The 23,417-nt window shown below is 45.6% G+C and overlaps 1 protein-coding gene across 1 annotated transcript in view; it reads left to right on the top strand.

Moving 5' to 3' along the window:
- Positions 1 to 23,417, top strand: part of LOC147120255 (uncharacterized) — a 345,184-nt gene that overhangs the window by 153,265 nt on the left and 168,502 nt on the right. The window contains exons 24-28 of the mRNA XM_085985900.1: positions 4,316 to 4,414; positions 4,958 to 5,011; positions 5,107 to 5,160; positions 6,470 to 6,523; positions 9,541 to 9,594. Coding sequence (XP_085842026.1) covers positions 4,316 to 4,414; positions 4,958 to 5,011; positions 5,107 to 5,160; positions 6,470 to 6,523; positions 9,541 to 9,594 — 315 coding nt within the window. The remainder of the gene's footprint in view (positions 1 to 4,315; positions 4,415 to 4,957; positions 5,012 to 5,106; positions 5,161 to 6,469; positions 6,524 to 9,540; positions 9,595 to 23,417) is intronic.

The raw sequence follows: 23,417 nt of genomic DNA, 5'->3' as shown, positions 1-23,417 counted from the left end.
CAGGGTGGGTTACACTGAGGGGTCGGGGTGGGTTACACTGAGGGGTCAGGGTGGGTTACACTGAGGGGTCAGGGTGGGTTACACTGTGGGGTCAGGGTGGGTTACACTGAGGGGTCAGGGTGGGTTACACTGAGGGGTCAGGGTGGGTTACACTGAGGGGTCAGGGTGGGTTACACTGAGGGGTCAGCGTGGGTTACACTGAGGGGTCAGAGTGGGTTACACTGAGGGGTCAGGGTGGGTTACACTGTGGGGTCAGGGTGGGTTACACTGAGGGGTCAGGGTGGGTTACACTGTGGGGTCAGGGTGGGTTACACTGAGGGGTCAGGGTGGGTTACACTGTGGGGTCAGGGTGGGTTACACTGAGGGGTCAGGGTGGGTTACACTGTGGGGTCAGGGTGGGTTACACTGAGGGGTCAGGGTGGGTTACACTGAGGGGTCAGCGTGGGTTACACTGAGGGGTCAGAGTGGGTTACACTGAGGGGTCAGGGTGGGTTACACTGAGGGGTCAGCGTGGGTTACACTGAGGGGTCAGAGTGGGTTACACTGAGGGGTCAGGGTGGGTTACACTGAGGGGTCAGGGTGGGTTACACTGTGGGGTCAGGGTGGGTTACACTGAGCACGGTCAGGGTGGGTTACACTGAGCACGGTCAGGGTGGGTTACACTGAGGGGTCAGAGTGGGTTACACTGAGGGGTCAGGGTGGGTTACACTGAGCACGGTCAGGGTGGGTTACACTGAGGGGTCAGGGTGGGTTACACTGAGCACGGTCAGGGTGGGTTACACTGAGCACGGTCAGGGTGGGTTACACTGAGGGGTCAGGGTGGGTTACACTGAGGGGTCAGGGTGGGTTACACTGTGGGGTCAGGGTGGGTTACACTGAGCACGGTCAGGGTGGGTTACACTGAGGGGTCAGGGTGGGTTACACTGAGGGGTCAGGGTGGGTTACACTGAGGGGTCAGGGTGGGTTACACTGAGGGGTCAGGGTGGGTTACACTGAGGGGTCAGGGTGGGTTACACTGAGGGGTCAGGGTGGGTTACACTGAGGGGTCGGGGTGGGTTACACTGAGGGGTCAGGGTGGGTTACACTGAGGGGTCAGGGTGGGTTACACTGAGGGGTCAGGGTGGGTTACACTGTGGGGTCAGGGTGGGTTACACTGAGCACGGTCAGGGTGGGTTACACTGAGCACGGTCAGGGTGGGTTACACTGAGGGGTCAGAGTGGGTTACACTGAGGGGTCAGGGTGGGTTACACTGAGCACGGTCAGGGTGGGTTACACTGAGCACGGTCAGGGTGGGTTACACTGAGGGGTCAGGGTGGGTTACACTGAGCACGGTCAGGGTGGGTTACACTGAGCACGGTCAGGGTGGGTTACACTGAGGGGTCAGGGTGGGTTACACTGAGGGGTCAGGGTGGGTTACACTGAGGGGTCAGGGTGGGTTACACTGTGGGGTCAGGGTGGGTTACACTGTGGGGTCAGGGTGGGTTACACTGTGGGGTCGGTGGGTTACACTGTGGGGTCAGGGTGGGTTACACTGTGGGGTCGGTGGGTTACACTGAGGGCTCAGGGTGGGTTACACTGAGGGGTCGGGGTGGGTTACACTGAGGGGTCAGGGTGGGTTACACTGAGGGGTCAGGGTGGGTTACACTGAGGGGTCAGGGTGGGTTACACTGTGTGGTCAGGGTGGGTTACACTGAGGGGTCAGGGTGGGTTACACTGTGGGGTCAGGGTGGGTTACACTGAGGGGTCAGGGTGGGTTACACTGAGGGGTCAGGGTGGGTTACACTGAGGGGTCGGGGTGGGTTACACTGAGGGGTCAGGGTGGGTTACACTGAGGGGTCAGGGTGGGTTACACTGAGGGGTCAGGGTGGGTTACACTGTGTGGTCAGGGTGGGTTACACTGAGGGGTCAGGGTGGGTTACACTGTGGGGTCAGGGTGGGTTACACTGAGGGGTCAGGGTGGGTTACACTGTGGGGTCAGGGTGGGTTACACTGAGGGGTCAGGGTGGGTTACACTGAGGGGTCAGGGTGTGTTACACTGAGGGGTCAGGGTGGGTTACACTGAGGGGTCAGGGTGGGTTACACTGAGGGGTCAGGGTGGGTTACACTGAGGGGTCAGGGTGGGTTACACTGAGGGATCAGAGTGGGTTACACTGAGGGGTCAGAGTGGGTTAAACTGAGGGGTCAGGGTGGGTTACACTGAGGGGTCAGGGTGGGTTACACTGAGGGGTCAGGGTGGGTTACACTGAGGGGTCAGGGTGGGTTACACTGAGGGGTCAGGGTGGGTTACACTGAGGGGTCAGGGTGGGTTACACTGAGGGGTCAGGGTGGGTTACACTGAGGGATCAGAGTGGGTTACACTGAGGGGTCAGGGTGGGTTACACTGAGGGATCAGAGTGGGTTACACTGAGGGGTCAGGGTGGGTTACACTGAGGGGTCAGGGTGGGTTACACTGAGGGATCAGAGTGGGTTACACTGAGGGGTCAGGGTGGGTTAAACTGAGGGGTCAGGGTGGGTTACACTGAGGGGTCAGGGTGGGTTACACTGAGGGGTCAGGGTGGGTTACACTGAGGGGTCAGGGTGGGTTACACTGAGGGGTCAGGGTGGGTTACACTGAGGGGTCAGGGTGGGTTACACTGAGGGATCAGAGTGGGTTACACTGAGGGGTCAGGGTGGGTTACACTGAGGGGTCAGGGTGGGTTACACTGAGGGGTCAGGGTGGGTTACACTGAGCACGGTCAGGGTGGGTTACACTGAGGGGTCAGGGTGCGTTGCACTGAGGGGTCAGGGTGGGTTACACTGAGCACGGTCAGGGTGGGTTACACTGAGGGATCAGAGTGGGTTACACTGAGGGGTCAGAGTGGGTTACACTGAGGGGTCAGGGTGCGTTGCACTGAGGGGTTAGGGTGGGTTACAGTGAGAGCAGACATGGTTCAGTTGAGCTCAAGGCATGTAGCGGAGTCAAGTGATGGCTAACTTTACAAGACACTGCAGCCAGCACATCACCTCACCAGAAGGGAGCACAGATTGGAGATTGGGCTACATTGCTATAGGGCTGCTCTGCATGCTTGTCCAGTGTGACTCCAAGCAGAGTCTGGCAAAATTGCCCCTTTTATTCTGCAGGAGAAGCATAATGGTGGCCCGTAATTTCCGATAGGGGGCTTCCTGCGTGCGGATGCCTCCTATTGGATAAAAACCTATGCGCTCACCTGAGGGCTCCTGAGGTCCGGACACTTCCGATCCTGGGCCTCTCCACAGTCGAAATGCACAGGGCCCACGTATCCCGGGGGCGCAGGCAGTTCACAAGCATCCCTGGGATCAGTGGGCCAGGCCAGCCAATAGGAGAAGGGACTCTCCCTTCATACTTTTGACAGATAGACCTGTCAAATATATGAATAGGGATCACCCCAAAAAGACACTAAAACAATAAATAATTATTTTGAAAATCATCACATTTTTAAAATGAGTTAAAATTACATTAAATTATTGTAAACAATTTTTTTTTAATAATTAAAACTTTTACAGGGCTAAAAATAAACTTACCTTTTTTAAAATTGTTTTTAAATTATAAATGAGTGAATTTTTTTTTATTTCTTTTATTTTTAAAAAACTCTTATGCTGATAAAAGCAGGCTTTACAATTGCTTTTACCAGGCAGGTCCCTAAGGGTTTTCTGCGGATGGAGGTTCTGCAGAAAGCGGAACGCTCCACCTGCAGAGGCCCTTCTCCAGGGCAGGCGTCCGATCTGTCAAGAGCATTCTTGACAGATCGGAAATGCCGGTTTTCAGCGTATGCGCTTCGCATGCCTGAAACCGGCATTCCCGATGTCCCTACGGGTGTGTACACAACTCGTACACACCCGTAGGCATCGGAAAATACAGGTCATTGTTAGTTAAATTAATTCACATGTGTGTAGCCTCTGTACATGGCAACCGGAATATTTAAATACTGCTAGCATGTCTCAGATTCCGAGATGGAAATGGGGAAGGGCTCCGGTGATAAATGTAAAAGCTGATACATTTTAAATCCAAGTTATTTGGCAATTGTCAAGATTCTAAACATCTATTTCAGCTTGTTTTCTGGTTTTGTAGTGTTTACCAGTTACTATGATATGTAAATGGTGATCAACTCTATTGGATTGTTATGCACAATGATAATTATTCGCATTTGTTTGCAATTGGAAATGTTCACCTTGGTCTCTGCCTTGTCTATTTGTATAGAGAGATTCCGCCCCCCCCCAATTAAATATGTTTATGTGAGTAGTGGGGAGGTGGGGGTGAATTTTATTCTTTATCAGATTATCTCATTTTTATCACCAGGGTCCTTCTGGAGATCGAGGTCCTTCAGGTCCCCTTGGTTCACCTGGACAAAGAGGTTCATCAGGTGTTATGGGTTTCCCTGGACCAAGGGGCAATGATGTAAGTGCAACTCATCCATAATCCGTGTATGTTCCCATTATTGTTGTTGGGTTCCATGCTTTATTACATGCATGATGTCTTGATGTGCAAGTGACAAAAACAACTTTGGAGTCAGGTCAGCAACCTGACTGAAACCAATTGGCGAGTGAGCACTTCCAGTTGGTGGAACTCTATCCCAGCACAAAGCCACGTTTTTAAAAAGTCTCAGTCAGTTGTGCCTCATAGAGCCATTTATCATTTAGTGCGCAATCTTTTACAGTTGGTGCAAAGTGAATATTGCCGCTCGAGGAAAGAGCAGGGGAGTGGGACTAATTGGACAGCTCTTTCAAAGAGCCAGCACAGGCATGGCGGGCAGAATAGCCTCCTTCTGCACTGTAAGATTGTATGATTCTATGATTGTCTCTCCTAATATTAAAAATTAGCCATCTGGGAAGCAGAGCAAAAACATGTACACAGGGCTCTCAACATAACATCGTCAGGAAATAGTTGCAAATTATTACCAATGATTCAAGCAATACTTAACTGCAATTTCTCCCCCCCCAGGGACAAACTGGTAAGGATGGTGCAAGAGGACCTCAGGGTAGTCCTGGGCTACTGGTCTGTAAATATTTTATTAATAATTCTATTGAAAGAGACTTTCTACCAACTGCTAAATATGCAATTGCTTATTAATACATAAACTATATTGACAGGGTTTACCTGGAAAAGCTGGAAAGACTGGCCATCCAGGCGAGCCTGGCAAAGCTGTAAGTATGATCTTTAATTCATGTGTTTTAAAACCAAGAAGGTTTCTCTATATCTAAAGCAGGGTTTTTTTTTAGAAGTTGTTCCGTAAACATTTATTTCCATAAACAAAGGTAATTGGTGATTATATTTTGAATCTGTTGTTAAAAAAATAAATTCTCTTGGCAATACTGGCATGGCCACATTTATTGCCCGTCTCTAGTTGCCCTGAAAGGGTGACGGTGGGCCTTCTCCTGTCGCGATTATTTTTACCACTGATTGGTCTGCTAGGCCGCCTCAGAGTATATTAAGAGTCAGCCATATACTAAGGGAGTAGAGTCACGTGTAGGTCAGATCAGGTAAGGGTCTTAATGAATCAGTTGGGTTTTTACAACAATCCAGCAGCCTTCAGAGGTAGTTTTTTTTTCTGGCGTTAGCCCAAAAATTACTTGATTTAGTGAATTAAATTTGACAAATTACCATGGTGGAACTTAAGCTGCCAACTTCTGGGGTATTAATCTAGTACCATAATCTCTACACTTGCTATGAGCATCTGGCTCCACATTCAGGTAAGTATTTTTTAATAACTTACCTTCTGGTGGCGGCCTCCAGTGGCCCCTTTAAGGACCTCTGGTTAGGCCACATGTATTCCAGGTAATCCTGAATGCAGCATGGCTTGACACCTGCTGTGCTCAAGGCAAATCAATTTCCGGTTTGCTCCTAAAACAGATGTTAGACCCCTTATTAGCATATTCAAGGGGCCTAACTCCTGTTTTAGACAGCTGCTAGGGACGCCTCTACAGTGCCCAAACCAATACAGTATCAGACATGTTTCCAGCATTACTCGGGTGCAGGTGGTTAACCCCATGTAATGGACCTCTTTGAACCTGTTTTCCACCTAGTCCAATTTCATCCCAGTTATGTTTTACATGGACTAAAGAAATTATTGAAAAGAATACAATCGCTTGGAATCTCCTAGGGGGCTCTCCAGATTGGCCACTGTTTACGTGTCTATAATAGATTTCTGCCAGTCTCCACAGCAGTTAAAGCAGCTGTTGAGATAACCCCCAAAGAAAATCCCGCGATTGAGCTTACTTTCATTCTATACTCTTAAGTTATGGAGAATTCCTCTTTTGTTCTAGTATTAGTTTATATAGAACAGCGATTCTCAATTATGGAATGCATATTATTAATAACTGACCAGGAGTTGAATCATAAATAAAAACTTGTGTCGCTTATTGAATAGTGGTTCCCGTAAGCTTATCGGTTTGATTAAACTTATGTATTTACATAGTTCTTTTCCTTAATGCTAAGTAATGTGTCTTTTCTCAGGGTACATCTGGTGAAAGAGGCGAGCCAGGTTCTCAAGGATTTCCTGGTCCTCAGGTATAACTAGTTTGGTGCATTAATAATAACCTTCAATAGTTGATTCAGTTATTGTGTGGGTATAACAACTGCTATTTTATCCTTTAATGTGTTGACACGCTTTCTTAAGATATAACATGGAATAACTGGAGTGTGCGATCTAGATTAAAGGTTTGCTATGGTGTTACATGTGGGCAGTCCAGATTAAGTGCACTGTTAAGCTGAAGCGGGGTCAGAGGATGGGAGGAAATTGGATCTGGGCTATGGAAGGATTGCAACATTGGTGGTCAGTGGGGTAAGGTACATTAAGGTGGGGGAGGGGTGATGTAGAGCGGGTTTAGAGGCGAGTTGGGAAAGGCAGAAGAGGGTTAAGTGCTGGTGCAGAAAGGGGAAGGTAGAGCATGGTTATAAGTTGAGGACAAGGGGGAGAGAGAGCATGGTTAGAGGACAAGGGTAAAGCGGTAAAGCTGGTTTAGAGCAATGGTGGAAGGGGAAGGTACAGCATGGTTACAAGGTAGGTAGGAGCAGGAAGTAACAGCAGGGTGAGAAGCTGGGAGAGAGATGGGGAAAATGGGATTGGGAGGGTGAGATTGGTAACAGGGAGGTAGTACAAGGAGGAATGAAGAATAGAGAACAAAGGAAGGGGAAGCAGAGGGGAGGGGAGAGGATGAGGAGGGCAAGGGGGAGCATGGGGAGGGAAGGGAAGGAAGTGGAAGAGGAGAGGACAGCAACTGAGAATAGGCCTCCTATTTAAAAATCAATAAGAACATAAGAACATAAGAAATAGGAGCAGGAGTAGGCCAATCGGCCCCTCGAGCCTGCACCGCCATTCAATAAGATCATGGCTGATCTGATCCTAACCGCCAATCCACTATCACAGAACCATCTCCTGAATCTAACAGAATTAGACACACGAAATAGGAGCAGGATCAGGCTACACGGCCCCTGGGCCCGCTTCGCTACCCACAGGGCCATGACTGATCCGAACCTAGACTCATGTCCAAATTCCTGCCCGCTCCCCGTAACCCTTAATTCCCTTTACTTCTAGGAAACTGTCTATTTCTGTTTTAAATTTATGTAATGATGTAGCTTCTACAGCTTTTTGGGGCAGCATATTCCATGGACCTACCACCCTCTGAGTGAAGTAGTTCCTCCTCATCTCAGTTTTGAAAGAGCAGCCCCTTATTCTAAGACTATGCCCCCTAGTTCTAGTTTCACCCATCATTGGGAACATCTTCCCCGCATCCACCCGATCCGACCCCTTCACAATCTTATATGTTTCAATAAGATCGCCTCTCATTCTTCTGAACTCCAATGAGTAGAGTCCCAATCTACTCAACCTCTCCTCATATGTCCATCCCCTCATCCCCGGGATTAACCGAGTGAACCTTCTTTGTACTGACTCGAGAGCAAGTATGTCCTTTCTTAAGTATGGACACCAAAACTGTACGCAGTATTCCAGGTGCGGCCTCACCAATACCTTGTACAACTGAAGCTATTTTTATATTCTATCCCCCTAGCAATGAAAGCCAACATTCCATTGGCCTTCTTAGATATAATTTTTATTGGGCTTCCAATGTAAATATAATTGATATTGGTTGCAGAGTGTAAGGGAGCTCCAGGAGTGTCTGAGCATTCCAATACTGAGGAGGCTGTGAGAGTGGCAGCCAAGTGGCAGAGAGCGTAGAGCAGGGTTAGAAGCTGGTAAGCACCAGGGGATGGGAAACAGGTTCACCAAACTGTGAGCTGAGGGAGGCTTGGTAATCAATGTGCACTAGACAACACCTTTTGATTAAAAATTAAAAACTTAAAAAGTTTGCACAGTTTAAAAAAAAAATCAAAAATGGTGTCAGAGAAGGAAGAGAAAGCTGAGCAATTTGCCTGCACAGTGCTACTCAATGGCAAAGACTCTGCAGCACTTCCTGGTGGCCAGAGTATGGAACTACAGTGTCACCAACTGGCACGGTAATGGGAAAATCCTATTAAAAAATGTGACTGAATGGACGTCACCAGATATGGACACGATTAACACTGAAAACCTCATGGACACTATTGACATAGGACTTTTGAATAGATAGATGACAGGACATAGCAATTGTGTTTAAGTCTAAGTAGTGGGATCCATACTAAACTGTTCAAATTAGAAAAATAACTATAAATATTTATTGTCACAATCAGACTTGTGCTATGATAAAGAAGGAATCTAATAGAGTACATTTGAAAATACAACGAAGTTCTGTCGCATGGTTCAAACAGTCATATCTAATCAGATTTACAAGCTCAGTGATAGCACTCTCACCTCTGAGTCAGAAGGTTGTGGGTTCAAGCCCCACTCCAGAGACTTGAGCACATAGTCTAGGTTTACACTTCACTGCAGTGCTGAGGGAAAGCTGCACTTGTCGGAGGTGCCGTCTTTCAGGTGAGCCATTAAACCGAAGCCCTGTCTGCCCTCTCAGATGGACATAAAAGATCCTATGGCGTTATTCAAAGAGGGGAAGGGGAATTCTCCCGGTATCCTGGCCAATATTTATCCCTCAACCAGTGCCTGAAAGAGATGGTCTAGTCATTTCTCATTGTTGTTTGTGGGACTTTGCTGTGTGCAAATTGGCTGTTGTGTTTCCCTACATTTTAGCAGTAACTACACTGAGGAACATAGGAAGAGGAGTAGGTCATTCAGCCCTTGAGCCTGTTCTGCCATTCAATTAGATCATGGTTAATCTGTATCTTAACTCCATCTACTCAACTTGGTTCTGTAACCCTTAATACCCTTGCCTAACAAAAATCTATCAATTTCATTTGGAATTTGGAAACTTAAAGTACTTCATTGGCTGTAAAGTGCTTTGGGACATCCTGTGGTCGTGAAAGGTGCTATATAAATGCAAGTCTTTCTTTCATTCTTGTATGCACCAGGAATAGCTACATCATTATTAAGTCAGGATAAAAATAATTAATTTAGGACATATAAGCAACTTTTATTTTACAATCTGTTCGCATGAATGTGTGGACTTAACTATCATCCCTCACTTCTTGTACATTAGGGTCTGGGTGGCGATCCAGGTCCTCCTGGTGAAAATGGCAAGCCCGGTGAAAAGGTAAGATGTTTAATTTTATCAATATATACATCAATCTTTACATCTTTATCCAGTGTAGTTCATAGCAATACATGATAGAGATATTGAAGTGAAATAATTAGTTTTAAATGTGATTATTTACCCAGGATAAAATTAGAAAATAACACAAAGATCAGTGAAAGGAATACATTCGTGATACTTCTGCTAATTCTGAAATCTTGAGAATCAGTAAAAATGGAAACCTTCCCTGGGATAGCAGAGTATAAGAACATAAGAACATAAGAAATAGGAGCAGGAGTAGGCCAGTCGGCCCCTCGAGCCTGCTCCGCCATTCAATAAGATCATGGCTGATCTGATCCTAACTGCCAATCCACTATCACAGAACCATCTCCTGAATCTAACAGAATTAGACACATGAAATAGGAGCAGGATCAGGCTACACGGCCCCTGGGCCCGCTCCGCTACCCACAGGGCCATGACCGATCCGAACCTAGACTCATGTCCAAATTCCTGCCCGCTCCCCGTAACCCTTAATTCCCTTTACTTCTAGGAAACTGTCTGTTTCTGTTTTAAATTTATGTAATGATGTAGCTTCTACAGCTTTTTGGGGCAGCATATTCCATGGACCTACCACCCTCTGAGTGAAGTAGTTCCTCCTCATCTCAGTTTTGAAAGAGCAGCCCCTTATTCTAAGACTATGCCCCCTAGTTCTAGTTTCACCCATCATCGGGAACATCTTCCCTGCATCCACCCGATCCAACCCCTTCACAATCTTATATGTTTCAATAAGATCGCCTCTCATTCTTCTGAACTCCAATGAGTAGAGTCCCAATCTACTCAACCTCTCCTCATATGTCCATCCCCTCATCCCCGGGATTAACCGAGTGAACCTTCTTTGTACTGACTTGAGAGCAAGTATGACCTTTCTTAAGTATGGACACCAAAACTGTATGCAGTATTCCAGGTGCGGTCTCACCAATACCTTGTACAACTGAAACAATACCTCCCTATTTTTATATTCTATCCCCCTAGCAATGAAAGCCAACATTCCAAAGAACATAAGAACATAAGAAATAGGAGCAGGAGTAGGCCAATCGGCCCCTCGAGCCTGCTCCACCATTCAATAAGATCATGGCTGATCTGATCCTAACCTCAAATCTTCTATCACTCTGCATCCACCCGAACCCATGTGATCTCCCGGGAGAGGCGAAAAACCAGATAAAGACCCAATGGCCAATTTGGGAGAAAAAAATCTGGGAAATTCCTCTCCGACCCATCTAGGCGATCGAAATTCTTCCAGGAGATCACTCTGTCCCTATATTTTCTACAGTACTTACCTTCTGTAAAGGCGATCTCCACCCCAGTCAGGAACAGGAATAAAACCATCTCCTGAAATCTAACAGAATTAGAACACAGTAGGAGCAGAACAAGGCTACACGGCCCCTGGGCCCGCTCCACTACCCACAGGGCCATGACCATTCCGAACCCAGACTCATGTCCAATTTCCTGCCCGCTCCCCGTAACCCTTTATTCCCTTTACTTCTAGGAAACTATCTATTTCTGTTTTAAATTTATTTAATGATGTAGCTTCCACAGCTTTCTGGGGCAGCAAATTCCACAAACCTACCACCCTCTGAGTGAAGAAGTTTCTCCTCATCTCAGTTTTGAATGAGCAGCCCCTTATTTTAAGATTATGCCCCCTAGTTCTAGTTTCACCCATCATTGGGAACATCCTCACCGCATCCACCCGATCAAGCCCCTTCACAATCTTATATGTTTCAATAAGATCGCCTCTCATTCTTCTGAACTCCAATGAGTAGAGTCCCAATCTACTCAACCTCTCCTCATATGACCACCCCCTCATCCCCGGGATTAACCGAGTGAACCTTCTTTGTACTGACTCGAGAGCAAGTATGTCTTTTCTTAAGTATGGACACCAAAACTGTATGCAGTATTCCAGGTGCGGCCTCACCAATACCTTGTACAACTGCAGCAATACCTCCCTGTTTTTATATTCCAACCCCCTAGCAATAAAAGCCAACATTCCATTGGCCTTCTTAATCACTTGCTGCACCTGCATACTAACTTTTTGAGTTTCGTGCACCAGGACCCCCAGATCCCTTTGTACTACAGTACTTTCCAGTTTCTTGCCATTAAGATAATAACTTGCTCTATGATTTTTCCTGCCAAAGTGCATAACCTCACACTTTCCAGTATTGTATTCCATCTGCCAAATCTCTGCCCACTTACTTAGCCTGTCTATGTCCCTTTGCAGGTTTTTTATGTCCTCCTCACTCACTACTTTCCCTCCCATCTTTGTATCATCTGCAAACTTTGATATGTTACACTCGGTCCCCTCCTCCAAATCGTTAATATAGATTGTAAAGAGTTGGGGACCCAGCACTGACCCCTGCGGAACACCACTAGTTACTGGTTGCCAATCTGAGAACGAACCATTTATCCCAACTCTCTGCTTTCTGTTAGAGAGCCAATCCTCCACCCACGCCAGAATATTACCCCCAATCCCGTGATTTTTTATCTTGAGCAATAATCTTTTGTGTGGCACCTTGTCAAATGCCTTTTGGAAGTCTAAATACACAACGTCCACTGGTTCCCCTTTATCCACCCTGTATGTTACTTCCTCAAAAAACTCAAGCAAATTTGTTAAACATGACTTCCCCTTCATGAAACCATGCTGAGTTTGCCCTATTAAATTATGTTTATCCAAATGTCCCGTTACTGTCTCCTTAATAATGGACTCTAACATTTTACCAACCACAGATGTTAGGCTAACAGGTCTATAGTTTCCAGCCTTCTGCCTACTACCCTTTTTAAATAAGGGTGTTACATTAGCAGTTTTCCAATCTGCCGGGACCTTTGCTGAGTCCAGTGAGTTTTGGAAAATTATTACCAATGCATCCACAATCCCTACCGCTACTTCCCTCAAGACCCTGGGATGCAAGCCATCAGGTCCAGGGGATTTATCCGCCTTGAGTCCCATTATTTTACCAAGTACCACTTCCTTAGTGATTTTAATCGTATTTAGTTCCTCCCCCCCTAGAGCCCCCTGTTTGTCCAGTGTTGGGATATTCTTAGTGTCCTCTACTGTAAAGACTGATACAAAATAATTGTTCAGTGTTTTTGCCATCTCCATGTTTCCCACCATTAATTTCCCGGTCTCATCCTCTAAGGGACCAACATTTACTTTAGCCACCCTTTTTCTTTTTATATAACTATAGAAACTTTTACTGTCTGTTTTTATATTTTTTGCTAATTTACTTTCATAATCTATCTTCCCTTTCTTAATCAATCTTTTTGTTATTTTTTGCTGTCTTTTAAAGACTTCCCAATCTTCCATCCTCCCACTAGATTTGGCTACCTTATATGCCCTTGTTTTTAGTCGGATACTATCCTTAATTACTTTACTTAGCCACGGATGGCTATCTTTTCTTTTACACCCTTTTTTCCTCAGTGGAATATATTTTTTTTGGAAGTTGTAAAATAACTCCTTAAATGTACACCACTGGTCATGTACCGTCTTACCCTTTAATCTATTTTCCCAGTCCACTCTAATTAATTCCGCTCTCATACCTTCATAGTCTCCTTTATTCAAGCTCAGCACGCTTGTTTGAGATCCAACCTTCTCACCCTCTAATTGAATATGGAACTCAACCATGTTATGGTCACTCATTCCAAGGGGATCCTTTACTAGGACATTTTTAATTAATCCTGTCTCATTACACAGGACCAAATCTAAGGTTGCTTGCCCCCTGGTCGGTTCAGTTACATACTGCTCAAGAAACCCATCCCTAATACACTCAATGAACTCTTCCTCAAGGCTGCTCTGCCCAATTTGATTTGTCCAGTTAATATGATAATTAAAATCCCCCATAATTATAGCTGTTCCCTTATTACAAGCCTCAACTATTTCCTGATTAATACTCCGTCCAACAGAGTTGCAACTGTTCGGAGGCCTATAGACTACACCCACTAGTGTTTTTTTCCCCTTATTATTCCTTACCTCCACCCAAACTGTTTCACTATCCTGCTCCTTTGACCCAATATCATTTCTCTGTATTATAGTGATTCCTTCCTTTATTAACATAGCCACCCCACCTCCTCTCCCTTCCTGCCTGTCCTTCCTGATTGTTAAATAACCTGGTATGTTTAATTCCCAGTCATGGTCACCCTGCAGCCATGTTTCTGTAATGGCCACAAGATCATACCCATATGTCATTATTTGTGCCGTTAACTCATTCATTTTGTTACGAATGCTACGTGCATTCAGATAAAGAACTTTCAAATATGTTTTGTAACACTTAGTTCCTGTTTTTTCCCTTTTTAGTACTTTACTTTTTACTCCATACCTTCTGGCCTTCTTAATCACTTGCTGCACCTGCATACTAACCTTTTGAGTTTCGTGCACCAGGACCCCCAGATCCCTTTGTACTTCAGTACTTTCCAGTTTCTTGCCATTAAAATAATAACTTGCTCTACGATTTTTCCTGCCAAAGTGCATAACCTCACACTTCCCAGTATTGTATTCCATCTGCCAAATCTCTGCCCACTTACTTAGCCTGTCTATGTCCCCTTGCAGGTTTTTTATGTCCTCCTCACTCACTACTTTCCCTCCCATCTTAGTATCATCTGCAAACTTTGATATGTTACACTCGGTCCCCTCCTCCAAATTGTTAATATAGATTGTAAAGAGTTGGGGACCCAGCACTGACCCCTACGGAACACCACTAGTTACTGATTGCCAGTCTGAGAATGCTGTCTTGCATTTAGTCTTCACACTGCATTGCAAGAATTTATTAAGTGCTAACTAACATGACTGCCAGCACTATATCCTAAAGTGAAACATGTGATACTCTCAGTAGATATTCATCAAGGTGAGGAATGTTAGCAGTGGTGTTCCTGGTATCAGCACTTCAGGTTATGTATAGCACAGTTATATGCAGAATAAATCTTAAACTATTCTGCCCCAACTTCTAGACCTCAACCTCCACTGCTCAAATGCCCATGCTTTTTCTCTTTGGTGCATACCATGGAGCCTTGGATGTTCCCATCAATTTGCACATACATCAGATGCTCAGATTTTGGATATAACCATCAAACAGACAACAGCAGTAACAACAGCCCTTTCCAGAGCTCCAGGCCCACAAAATTCAAATGGGACAAACCAGTAAGAAAGAAGTAAAGGCACAAATAGGACTCAATTGCATTCACTTTGTAAGCCAAATTGTCCAAGCTTATGGGCCAGATATGGTCCATGGTCTGCAGTTTGGACACTCGCTACCTTAATGCACACTGTGGAGAAGGATTGCCAGTTTAATACTGTTTTTAGCCAGATTTCATGCCCACTAAGGGAAATCCTAGTAGGGATGAAATCTGGCAAACAGTAGCTGATGTTGCTCAGCAATCAGAGAAATAAATCATGCGAATAAAATCAGACCTCATTCATTTATATTCCATCAGTCCATATGTGTTGAGATTTGTAATTTTTTTCCATTACCAACCTATACCATAAGCTTTTGACTGAGATGAATGCCAAATGCTAGATTTTCATTATTTTTGCCTTTTTAAAATGGAAAGCCAATGAGCATCTTTGTACCTCATGAACTGACCCAGCTGTATACAAGCACTTTGAATTCCAACAGCCACAAAGTGTGACTCAGGCGTACAATATCCCAAAGCACTGCCGGTAAGATCCAAAGTCCTCGGCTGTTTATATTTTAAATCCCTACATACTGTTTCCTTACTGAATGGAATGCATAAATATATGGTAACCAGCTGGTGCTACATTCAACAACATTCATTCTGCTCTGAGCCACTCAGCTGTATAAAGTGCCAGGACAAAATTAGTTGTTGAAATGAAAGGGGAAAAGCTGCTCCAGTGAGAAACGATGAGAAGCAAAATCAAAGGTTATATTAAGAGCAATAAATTATTTCAACAGTTCTGTTCAGCTTCATAATCAGAGGATATAAAAAATAAGGAAACATATATTGTAGTGGCGCTTCATAATTTCCAAACATGCAGCCAGTGAGCTTTGAGGCTTTTAACAACGAGTAGACGCGTGTCGAAATAAAACGTTCCAAAACGTAACTTTGTCTTTAAACTGTTTACTGTAACACCTTACAAACAGAATTACAAAGCAAAACACGTTTAAACGAACACGGTCAAAAACTGTATTGCTCCAGCCATCAAAGCCTTTACCTTCTCTCTAGCCTCATGGAGCTTGAACTGTAAAATGGCTGGATACCATGTGACAAGCTTAAGGACTGTACCATTGTAGCAAGAATAAAGGGGGTATCTCAGACTATACTACTGGAACAAGAAAATAGGGGGTTTCTCAATACAATAAGTCAGTCAGATAAATTAACTGTATTATACTATTTAACCAATATTTTAAAGTATTTTCTTTCTTAAACTTTCACGACTCTGACATTCCGGACCCTAATTGACTAGGCACATGAAGCATATCAATTACTCAAACATTAAGAGTCATAAACTAAAGAGTTCAACATATTTACAATATAAATGTCCACTTTTTTCGTTCAGGAACCTTTCACGCTGCTTCTTGTAGCAGGCAGAGCTTTGTGATCGGTCTTTCCAGGGTCGTGTAACCGTCTGCAAACAATGCATTCAGAGAGTATTTTTCTTATTACAGAATTAGCTCCTGGAATCCAGTATCTTTGTCTTAGCTTCGCAAGCACGTGGTTCCTCCCACTGTGTCCAATACTCTGGTGTATATGCTGAACAATGAGAGTAGCAACCCGGAGGTCCTTAGAAAGGGTAGCAGGATGCTTGGCCTCCTCTGGCATAGCAGATTTGTTTAGTCGCCCTCCCACCCTCAGTATTCCATCTTGGAGTGTAGGATCCAGCTTGTAGATATGACTACCTTTCTTGATTGGAGTATTTCGCTGTAAAGCTTCGATTTCTTCTGGATATCTTTGTCTTTGACTGAAGCAAACTATCTCCATCTCAGCCTTGGCCAAATCCTCCACGGTCAATGAATTCTTACCCAATGTGGTCTTGTGCTGGTGCATATATTGCTGTAGAAGCATTCTCTGCTTATCAGGGTTACTTTCAGACTGATGGATAGTGGCGCGATACTCTTTTCTCTTACCGCTCAGGTGTAGCAGCAACTCTTTCAACCTTAGAAACCATGCAGCTGCTTTCCTCAACTGGTGCCATCCTGAGAAATGGTTAACAAGCTTGTTCACTGTGTCAAAGTTCTCTTTCGTAGTTATGAGATTTGCTGTGACTGATCTCTTGACTTCGACGTCGTCTTCAGCAATCTGACTTGGCATATCTGGTCTTTCTGGCCATGATCTCTCTGTTTCCAGCAGATAACTTGGGCCTTGTATCCAAGTTTCACTCCTCATGAAGTTTTCAGCCTTCAATCCCCGTGAGGCTTGATCTGCTGGGTTTAATGAGGTGTTTACATACCTCCATTGAGATGGTTGTGTAGCTTCTCTAATGGATGAGATTCTGTTTGCTACGAAGGTCTTGAAGCGTATCTTCTCATTCTCTATATACTTCAGCACCGTCGTGCTATCCGTCCAGAAGACAGATTCTTCTAATGGGAGCTGTAACTCTTTCCGCATCACCTTGTCAACTTTAACTGCAACAACCGCTGCCATCAACTCCAGTCTTGGGATGGTGACCTGCTTCAGCGGAGCCATCCTGGATTTCCCCATGAGGAAGGCACAATGTTTCTGGCCCTGTTGATTTGTCAGCAAGAGGTAAGTAGCCGTGCCATAGCCGTCCTCACTGGCGTCCGAGAAATGATGTAGTTGAGCCGTCTTTGTAACTCCAAAACTCACAGGCTTGATGCATCTACTGACGTTGAAGCTAGAAAGTTGTTGCAAATCTGTCAACCATCTGAGCCATCTCTGAGCTTGACCTTCTGGGATATCTTCATCCCATCCTCTCTTGTCTCTACACAGCTCTCGTAGGATCAGCTTCACTGGCAGAATGAATGGTGCCAGGAATCCAAGAGGGTCGTAGATGGAACTGACCACGGAGAGAATCCCTCGTCTTGTGGATGGTCTTTCGTTCACCATTATTCTGAAGTTGAACGTGTCTGACTCAATGCACCATTGTACACCAAGAGCTCTCTCGATAGGAAGGACATCGTGGCTCAGGTCCAGATCTTTGACTTCAGTGGCTCTTTCCTTTTCTGGGATAGAAGCTAGAACTGCTCTGCTGTTGCTTATCCACTTAGTCAGATGGAATCCTCCATTCGAACACAGAGTTCTAAGGTCTCTTGACAGTGCAATGGCATCGTCTTCTGTTGACACGGACTTCAGACAGTCATCGACATGAAGTTTCTGAAGATTGTCTCCACAGCCTCTGATGGTGCTTTGCCTTTGCCATCTTCTGCAGTTTTTCTGAGAGCGTAGCTTGCACAGCTGGGAGGTGATGTGGCTCCGAACAAGTGTACAGCCATTCTACATTCCACCATAGCTTGACTAACGTCACCATCTGGCCACCAAAGGAAACGCAGAAGATCAGCATCTTCATCAGGGACTCTGACTTGGTAGAACATTGATTCTATATCTGCCATCATGGCAACAAGCTCTTGTCTAAACCTAGTCAAGACGCCAATGAGGGTATTAGTAAGATCAGGACCTTGAAGCAGCTGGTCATTCAGTGAAGTTCCTCTGAATGAGGTGGCGCAGTCAAACACTACACGGATCTTTTTCTTCTTTGGGTGATACACACCGTGATGAGGAATGTACCAGACCCTTCCATCGTCTCTGTTCAACTGTTCCTCGGGCACTTTTACAGCATAGCCTTTCGCTATGATGTTTCTCATGAAGCCTTTGTAGTCTTCGTGAAAGTCGGGGTTCTTATTCAGCTTTCTCTTTAGACTGATGGCGCGCTGCTCTGCTATGCAGCGATTGTTCGGCATCTTCGCGGTCTGTCTTCTCAGTGGCAAACCAATGTGATAGTGGCCATCAATGAACTGTGTAGACCTTGTCATCAAATCCATGAACTGATGGTCTTCTTGTGACATCTCTGTCTTTTCCTCACAGCTGCGTTCTGAAAAGTCTGCGTTGAACTGCTGTATCAACAGCTCTTCAATGCTTGCGATAGAGATACAATTAACTGTTACATTTTGTCGTTGCTCCTTGTTCGACTTGTTGCCATCATCTCTCCTTACCGGTCCATTGACTACCCATCCAAGGGCTGTCCTGACTGCGTAGGGTCCGTCATCCTTGCTGTTTATCACCTGCCATGGCTCCATAGTTTTGTAGGCATTGGTTCCAATTAATAGGCCAATTTCTGCTTCAATATATGGGAGACGCACCTTTTCCAGGTAAGGCCACCTCTCCACATCCTTCTGCAGGGCTAAGTTCCCTATTTTAACAGGAATCTCCCTCTGTGTGAAAACATTAGGCAGTTCTATGAAGTCCTTCTCTTCAAGTCCACACACTTCTAAGTCTGACAGGATATAACTTTGCATTGACTTCTCATGACCCATGGTGCGTAATAGGATTTCTGTTCTTCTGCCTCTAATGTTCAGCTGTCGCATGAGTGATTCTGTGCAGAACATTGCTGAACTACCTGGATCCATGAAGGCGTAACTCTCCACAAACTTCTCACTCCTCTTAGACTTGATCTTTACAGGTCCGATGGCAAGAATACAATCACTGTCACCGGCCCCAGTGAATCCACAAGTCTCTGGTTCTAGCGACACCAGAGCACTTGAAACAACCTTCTCGTCGGTATTGTTTTCTTCACTCTTCTTAGAGACTTGTTCTTCTTTGTGGATATGCAGCAGACTGGGATGTTTCCGAGTGCACTCTCTGCATGTTGTTCTTTGCTTACAGTTTCTACTCAGGTGCCCCTGAGAGAGACATCCAAAACATAGGCCATCGTACTTCAGAAATTCGATTCTGTCTTTATGTGGCTGTGCTTTGATGTCACTGCAGAAATCCAATGTATGATTCTTCTGGCAGAATAAACATGGCTTCTGAAAGGCATTAGCAGGCGTCACTGTGCTGCTCTTTTTGGGAGATGAGTTCTGAGACTTTTCTTCCCCAGCCTGAGTGACGATAGTTGCAAAGCTGCTTCCCCTGGAACCATCTTTCCTGAGAGTCTTTGATTCAGCAGGCTTGGCTTTCACTCTTCCATCAGTAGTCGGGCTGACATCCTGGATGTTTCCAAACAATGGGTCCCTAGCAATTTTAGCCTGTTTGTCTATGAAATTCACTAAGTCTGCAAACCTGGCTCTACTTTTCCGTCTCTCCATTATCTCAAAGGCCGTTCTTCTCCATTGTTCTCTCATCCTGTAAGGAAGCTTAGAGATGATGATTCTCATAGTCGTAGGATTGTCCATCTCTTCCATGAATTCAACATCCTCCATGGTGTTGCGACATCCTATGAGAAAAAGAACATATGTGTTCAGTGCCTCCCCGTCCTCCGATCTGATCTGTGGCCACTTGGTAGCCTTTTCAGTATATGCAGTGGCTATCTTCAGCTCGTTACCATAGTGCTCCTGCAGCAACTTCCTGGCTTCTATGTATCCCCGGTCCAGTCTCATGTGTTCACAGCTTCTGACCAGGTCTTGTGGTTTACCACTGGTGTACTGTCCCAGGTAGTACAACTTATCACTGCTGCTCTCTGTTTTGGAGTCAATGGCTTGTTCGAAGGATCTGATGAAGGGCTTATACTTGAGTGGGTCGCCTTGGAACACTGGTATGTCTCTTTGAGGGAGTCGAAACAGATTCTGTTGTTTTACAAGCATCTCTGTAATTTCGTTCTGACGTTGCATCACTCGGTATAGGCTTCTCTCTGTGTCTTCAGGCCTCTGGTGGTCATCAGCAGGGTCTAGTCTAGACCGTCTGACGTCTGGGGTAGCATCACATGCTCCTGTTAGTGGAGAGGCCTCACTTCCATGCTGTAATGCCAGGAGATGGCCTTCAGATTCTCTTTTAACTCTTGAAGGTGCCCTGGATCCAACTCTGTGTGACAACATTGACTGGCAGTATTCGTTCATGCCATCCTGTGAGCCTTCATAATCTTCATACACACTCAACCTGGCATCTGAGACCGCAATAGCTGTTTTTAGCTCCAGCTGTTCTTTCTTTTCCTGCACTTGGGCCTGTTGGGCCTGCAGTTGGGCCTGTTGGGCCTGCAGTTGGGCCAGTTGGGCCTCTTCCCGTTCAAGAGCTTGCTTCTCCACTAAAGATGCTGCGCGTGCCATCAACGCTGCCCGTTCAATCTCCTCTCTCATGCGTCGCGACGAGCATGTGGTAGAAGCGACTGACCTGTGTCCAGAAACAGAGCTACCTTCTTTTCGATTTTTGCTCAGTCTGGCTGAAGTCTCTGAAATGCTATCATCTGGTCCGACTTCATCGTCATCTTTATCTTTCTCTGCTGTATCAGCATCTTGATGAATCTTTAACATCCACTGTCCTGTGGCCTTGACATAGTCCTTAATGCTGGATGATTTAAGATCAAACCAGTTGTGCTGATCAGCGTTTCCCTTTTCTTCAGACAGAAGTGCTAATACATCTTCATTGAGTACATTAAATTCTTCATGCAACTTGGAGAAATCATAATGCATTATGTCTTCAACTTTCTTAATATTAGCATTATCTTCCATGAGACAATCAATTATCTTCATTTTTCCAGTTATCTGAGCTAATTTAGCCCTCCTTGCACCTATGCTTCTATGTAACTTCTCTTCCATTGCCTTTGGGGTGAGCTTTACTTCCCTCTTTTGGCCAACAATCCTTCTGGCTGGGGGAAGTGTGGTGTATGTAACTTGTTCCACCTTAAGAGAACTTAAACCTGTTCCACCTTAAGAGATGTACTACTTTCTCTGGCTGCTGTATACGGTAATACTGGTGGTGACCACACCGGTAAATAAGTGCTGTGTAGTAATTTGCTGAGTAGTTCAGCCCTGACCTTCGACTAGTAAAGACCTGTTAAAGTTATTCTTGTGGTCTGTGTGCAGTGATTCATATTAACCATAACTGGAACACACAGACTTAACAGTGGCGACGAGTACGATCTTACCCTGCGGCAGAGATACATCCAAGGCAGTTTAACGGGCGTCGAGAAGAGGCATCCGCCCTCATCATCCTGCTGAGAAAAGACTCGGGTCTGAAGAGCAAAGGAAGAATCCTGACACGAAGCCTTCCATCAGCGACAGGCAGTGATCATCCCTTCTACCACGGTGGTGGGTAAGCCGATCAGCGACGAGCAGCAAGTCAGCCACGTTGGCTGTGGAGTAGGGGAGGGAAAACGGAGGATATAAGGGCGGAGAACTCGACCACGGCCGGGGAAAAGAGCCGGACAGAAGTCGGGGCCAGAGGCGCTGAGACTGGGGCAGCGTAAGGCACGGGAGCTGCGGTGAATGCAAACGCAGCCGGTGTAAAAGACCGGGCTGCAAGCGGGCTGGGAGACGCAACAGCGTCGAGAGAGAGCTCGACCGCGACCGGTGAAAAAGGCCGGGCAGCTACCGAGGCCGCAAGGCGCAGCGACCGGGACAGCGTAAGGCGTGGGAGAAAATAAAAAAAACGCGGAGAACTCAGCCGCAGCCGGTGGAAAGGACCGGACTGCAAGAGGGGCTGGGAGGCACAAATTGAGAACCGCTGGGGAGGCGCGAATGGCAGCAATACGGCCACCACCATTACAGCCAGCGGGGGAGAAAGGCAAACGCGGGAAGCTGCCATTTTTGTAGGCGGGGGAAGAAGACAAGCGCGGGAAACCGCCATTTTAAAATAAAAGAAAAAAAAATAAAATAAAAGAAAATTTTTTTTTGTTTCTCAAGAAGATTGCAAGGATGCCTAAGCGTGGTAACATCAACGATTTCGATGCCGATGTTGAAGATTGGGCCACGTATGTAGAACGCATAGAAGTTTATTGTAAAGCAAATAAGATATCACCTTCTATCACCAGAGAAACCGACGGATAAGACTTTTGCGGATATTGTTACCGTCCTGAAAAATCATTTAAGCCCCACGCCGCTGATGCTAGCGGAACGATTTAAATTTTACAGCAGAAAGCAGCTGAAAGATGAAAGCAATGCTGAATTTTTAATTGAACTGCGTAAGCTAGCAAAGTACTGTCAGTTTGGAACAGGACTAACAGATGCGCTAAGAGATAAATTTGTGTGTGGATTGTTAAAAGAAGAGACACAAAAGCGACTGTTTGAGGAGAATGAGCTGACGCTTGATAAAGCTGTCGCTATGGCAGCATCGCACGAAGCCACAGCGAGAGGCACGGCGGTAATGCAGCTACGGTCACCGGAACTCAGCACAAATCAAATGGTCTTGGGTACAGTAAAATGTTATCGTTGTGGAAAGACAACGCACGATCAGAACCAGTGCTGGTTCAAAAATAAGGAATGCAGAAAATGTGGCAGGCTTGGTCACATAGCTAAAGTATGCTGGTCAGGAGAGAAGACCAGCAACAAAAAGTCACCGCAGGGAAAGTACAGAAAGGTACACAAGGTGACAGAGAACAGTTCGAACGAACAGAAGTCAGATTCAGACGCCAGCAGTAATGAACTGGGTAGCTTAAGAGTACACAACGTTGGTAAGGAAGCAGACCTCCAGACAATTTGGGTCACACTTCAGATAGCAGGAGTCCAAGTGAAGATGGAATTGGACACTGGATCGGCATTGACGGTCATGAATAAGAAAGATTACAAAAGGTTATTCCAACATATTCCCCTACGGGATACGGAGATTGTATTGAAAACATACACGGGGCAAAGAGTATACCCCATCGGAAAGATAGAGGTAAAGGTGGTCCACAAGGGCAAAGAAAGCCGAGGAATGGACTTATATGTGCTACCTGAAGGAGGTCCACCACTACT

This window comes from Somniosus microcephalus, chromosome 4, assembly GCF_052327205.1.
Source record: "Somniosus microcephalus isolate GS21.2 chromosome 4, FLI_Smic_1.0, whole genome shotgun sequence".
Classification (NCBI taxonomy): Eukaryota; Metazoa; Chordata; class Chondrichthyes; order Squaliformes; family Somniosidae; genus Somniosus; species Somniosus microcephalus.
The sequence above is the reverse complement of the archived record's forward strand: the minus strand, read 5'-3'. Positions and strand labels throughout refer to the sequence as shown.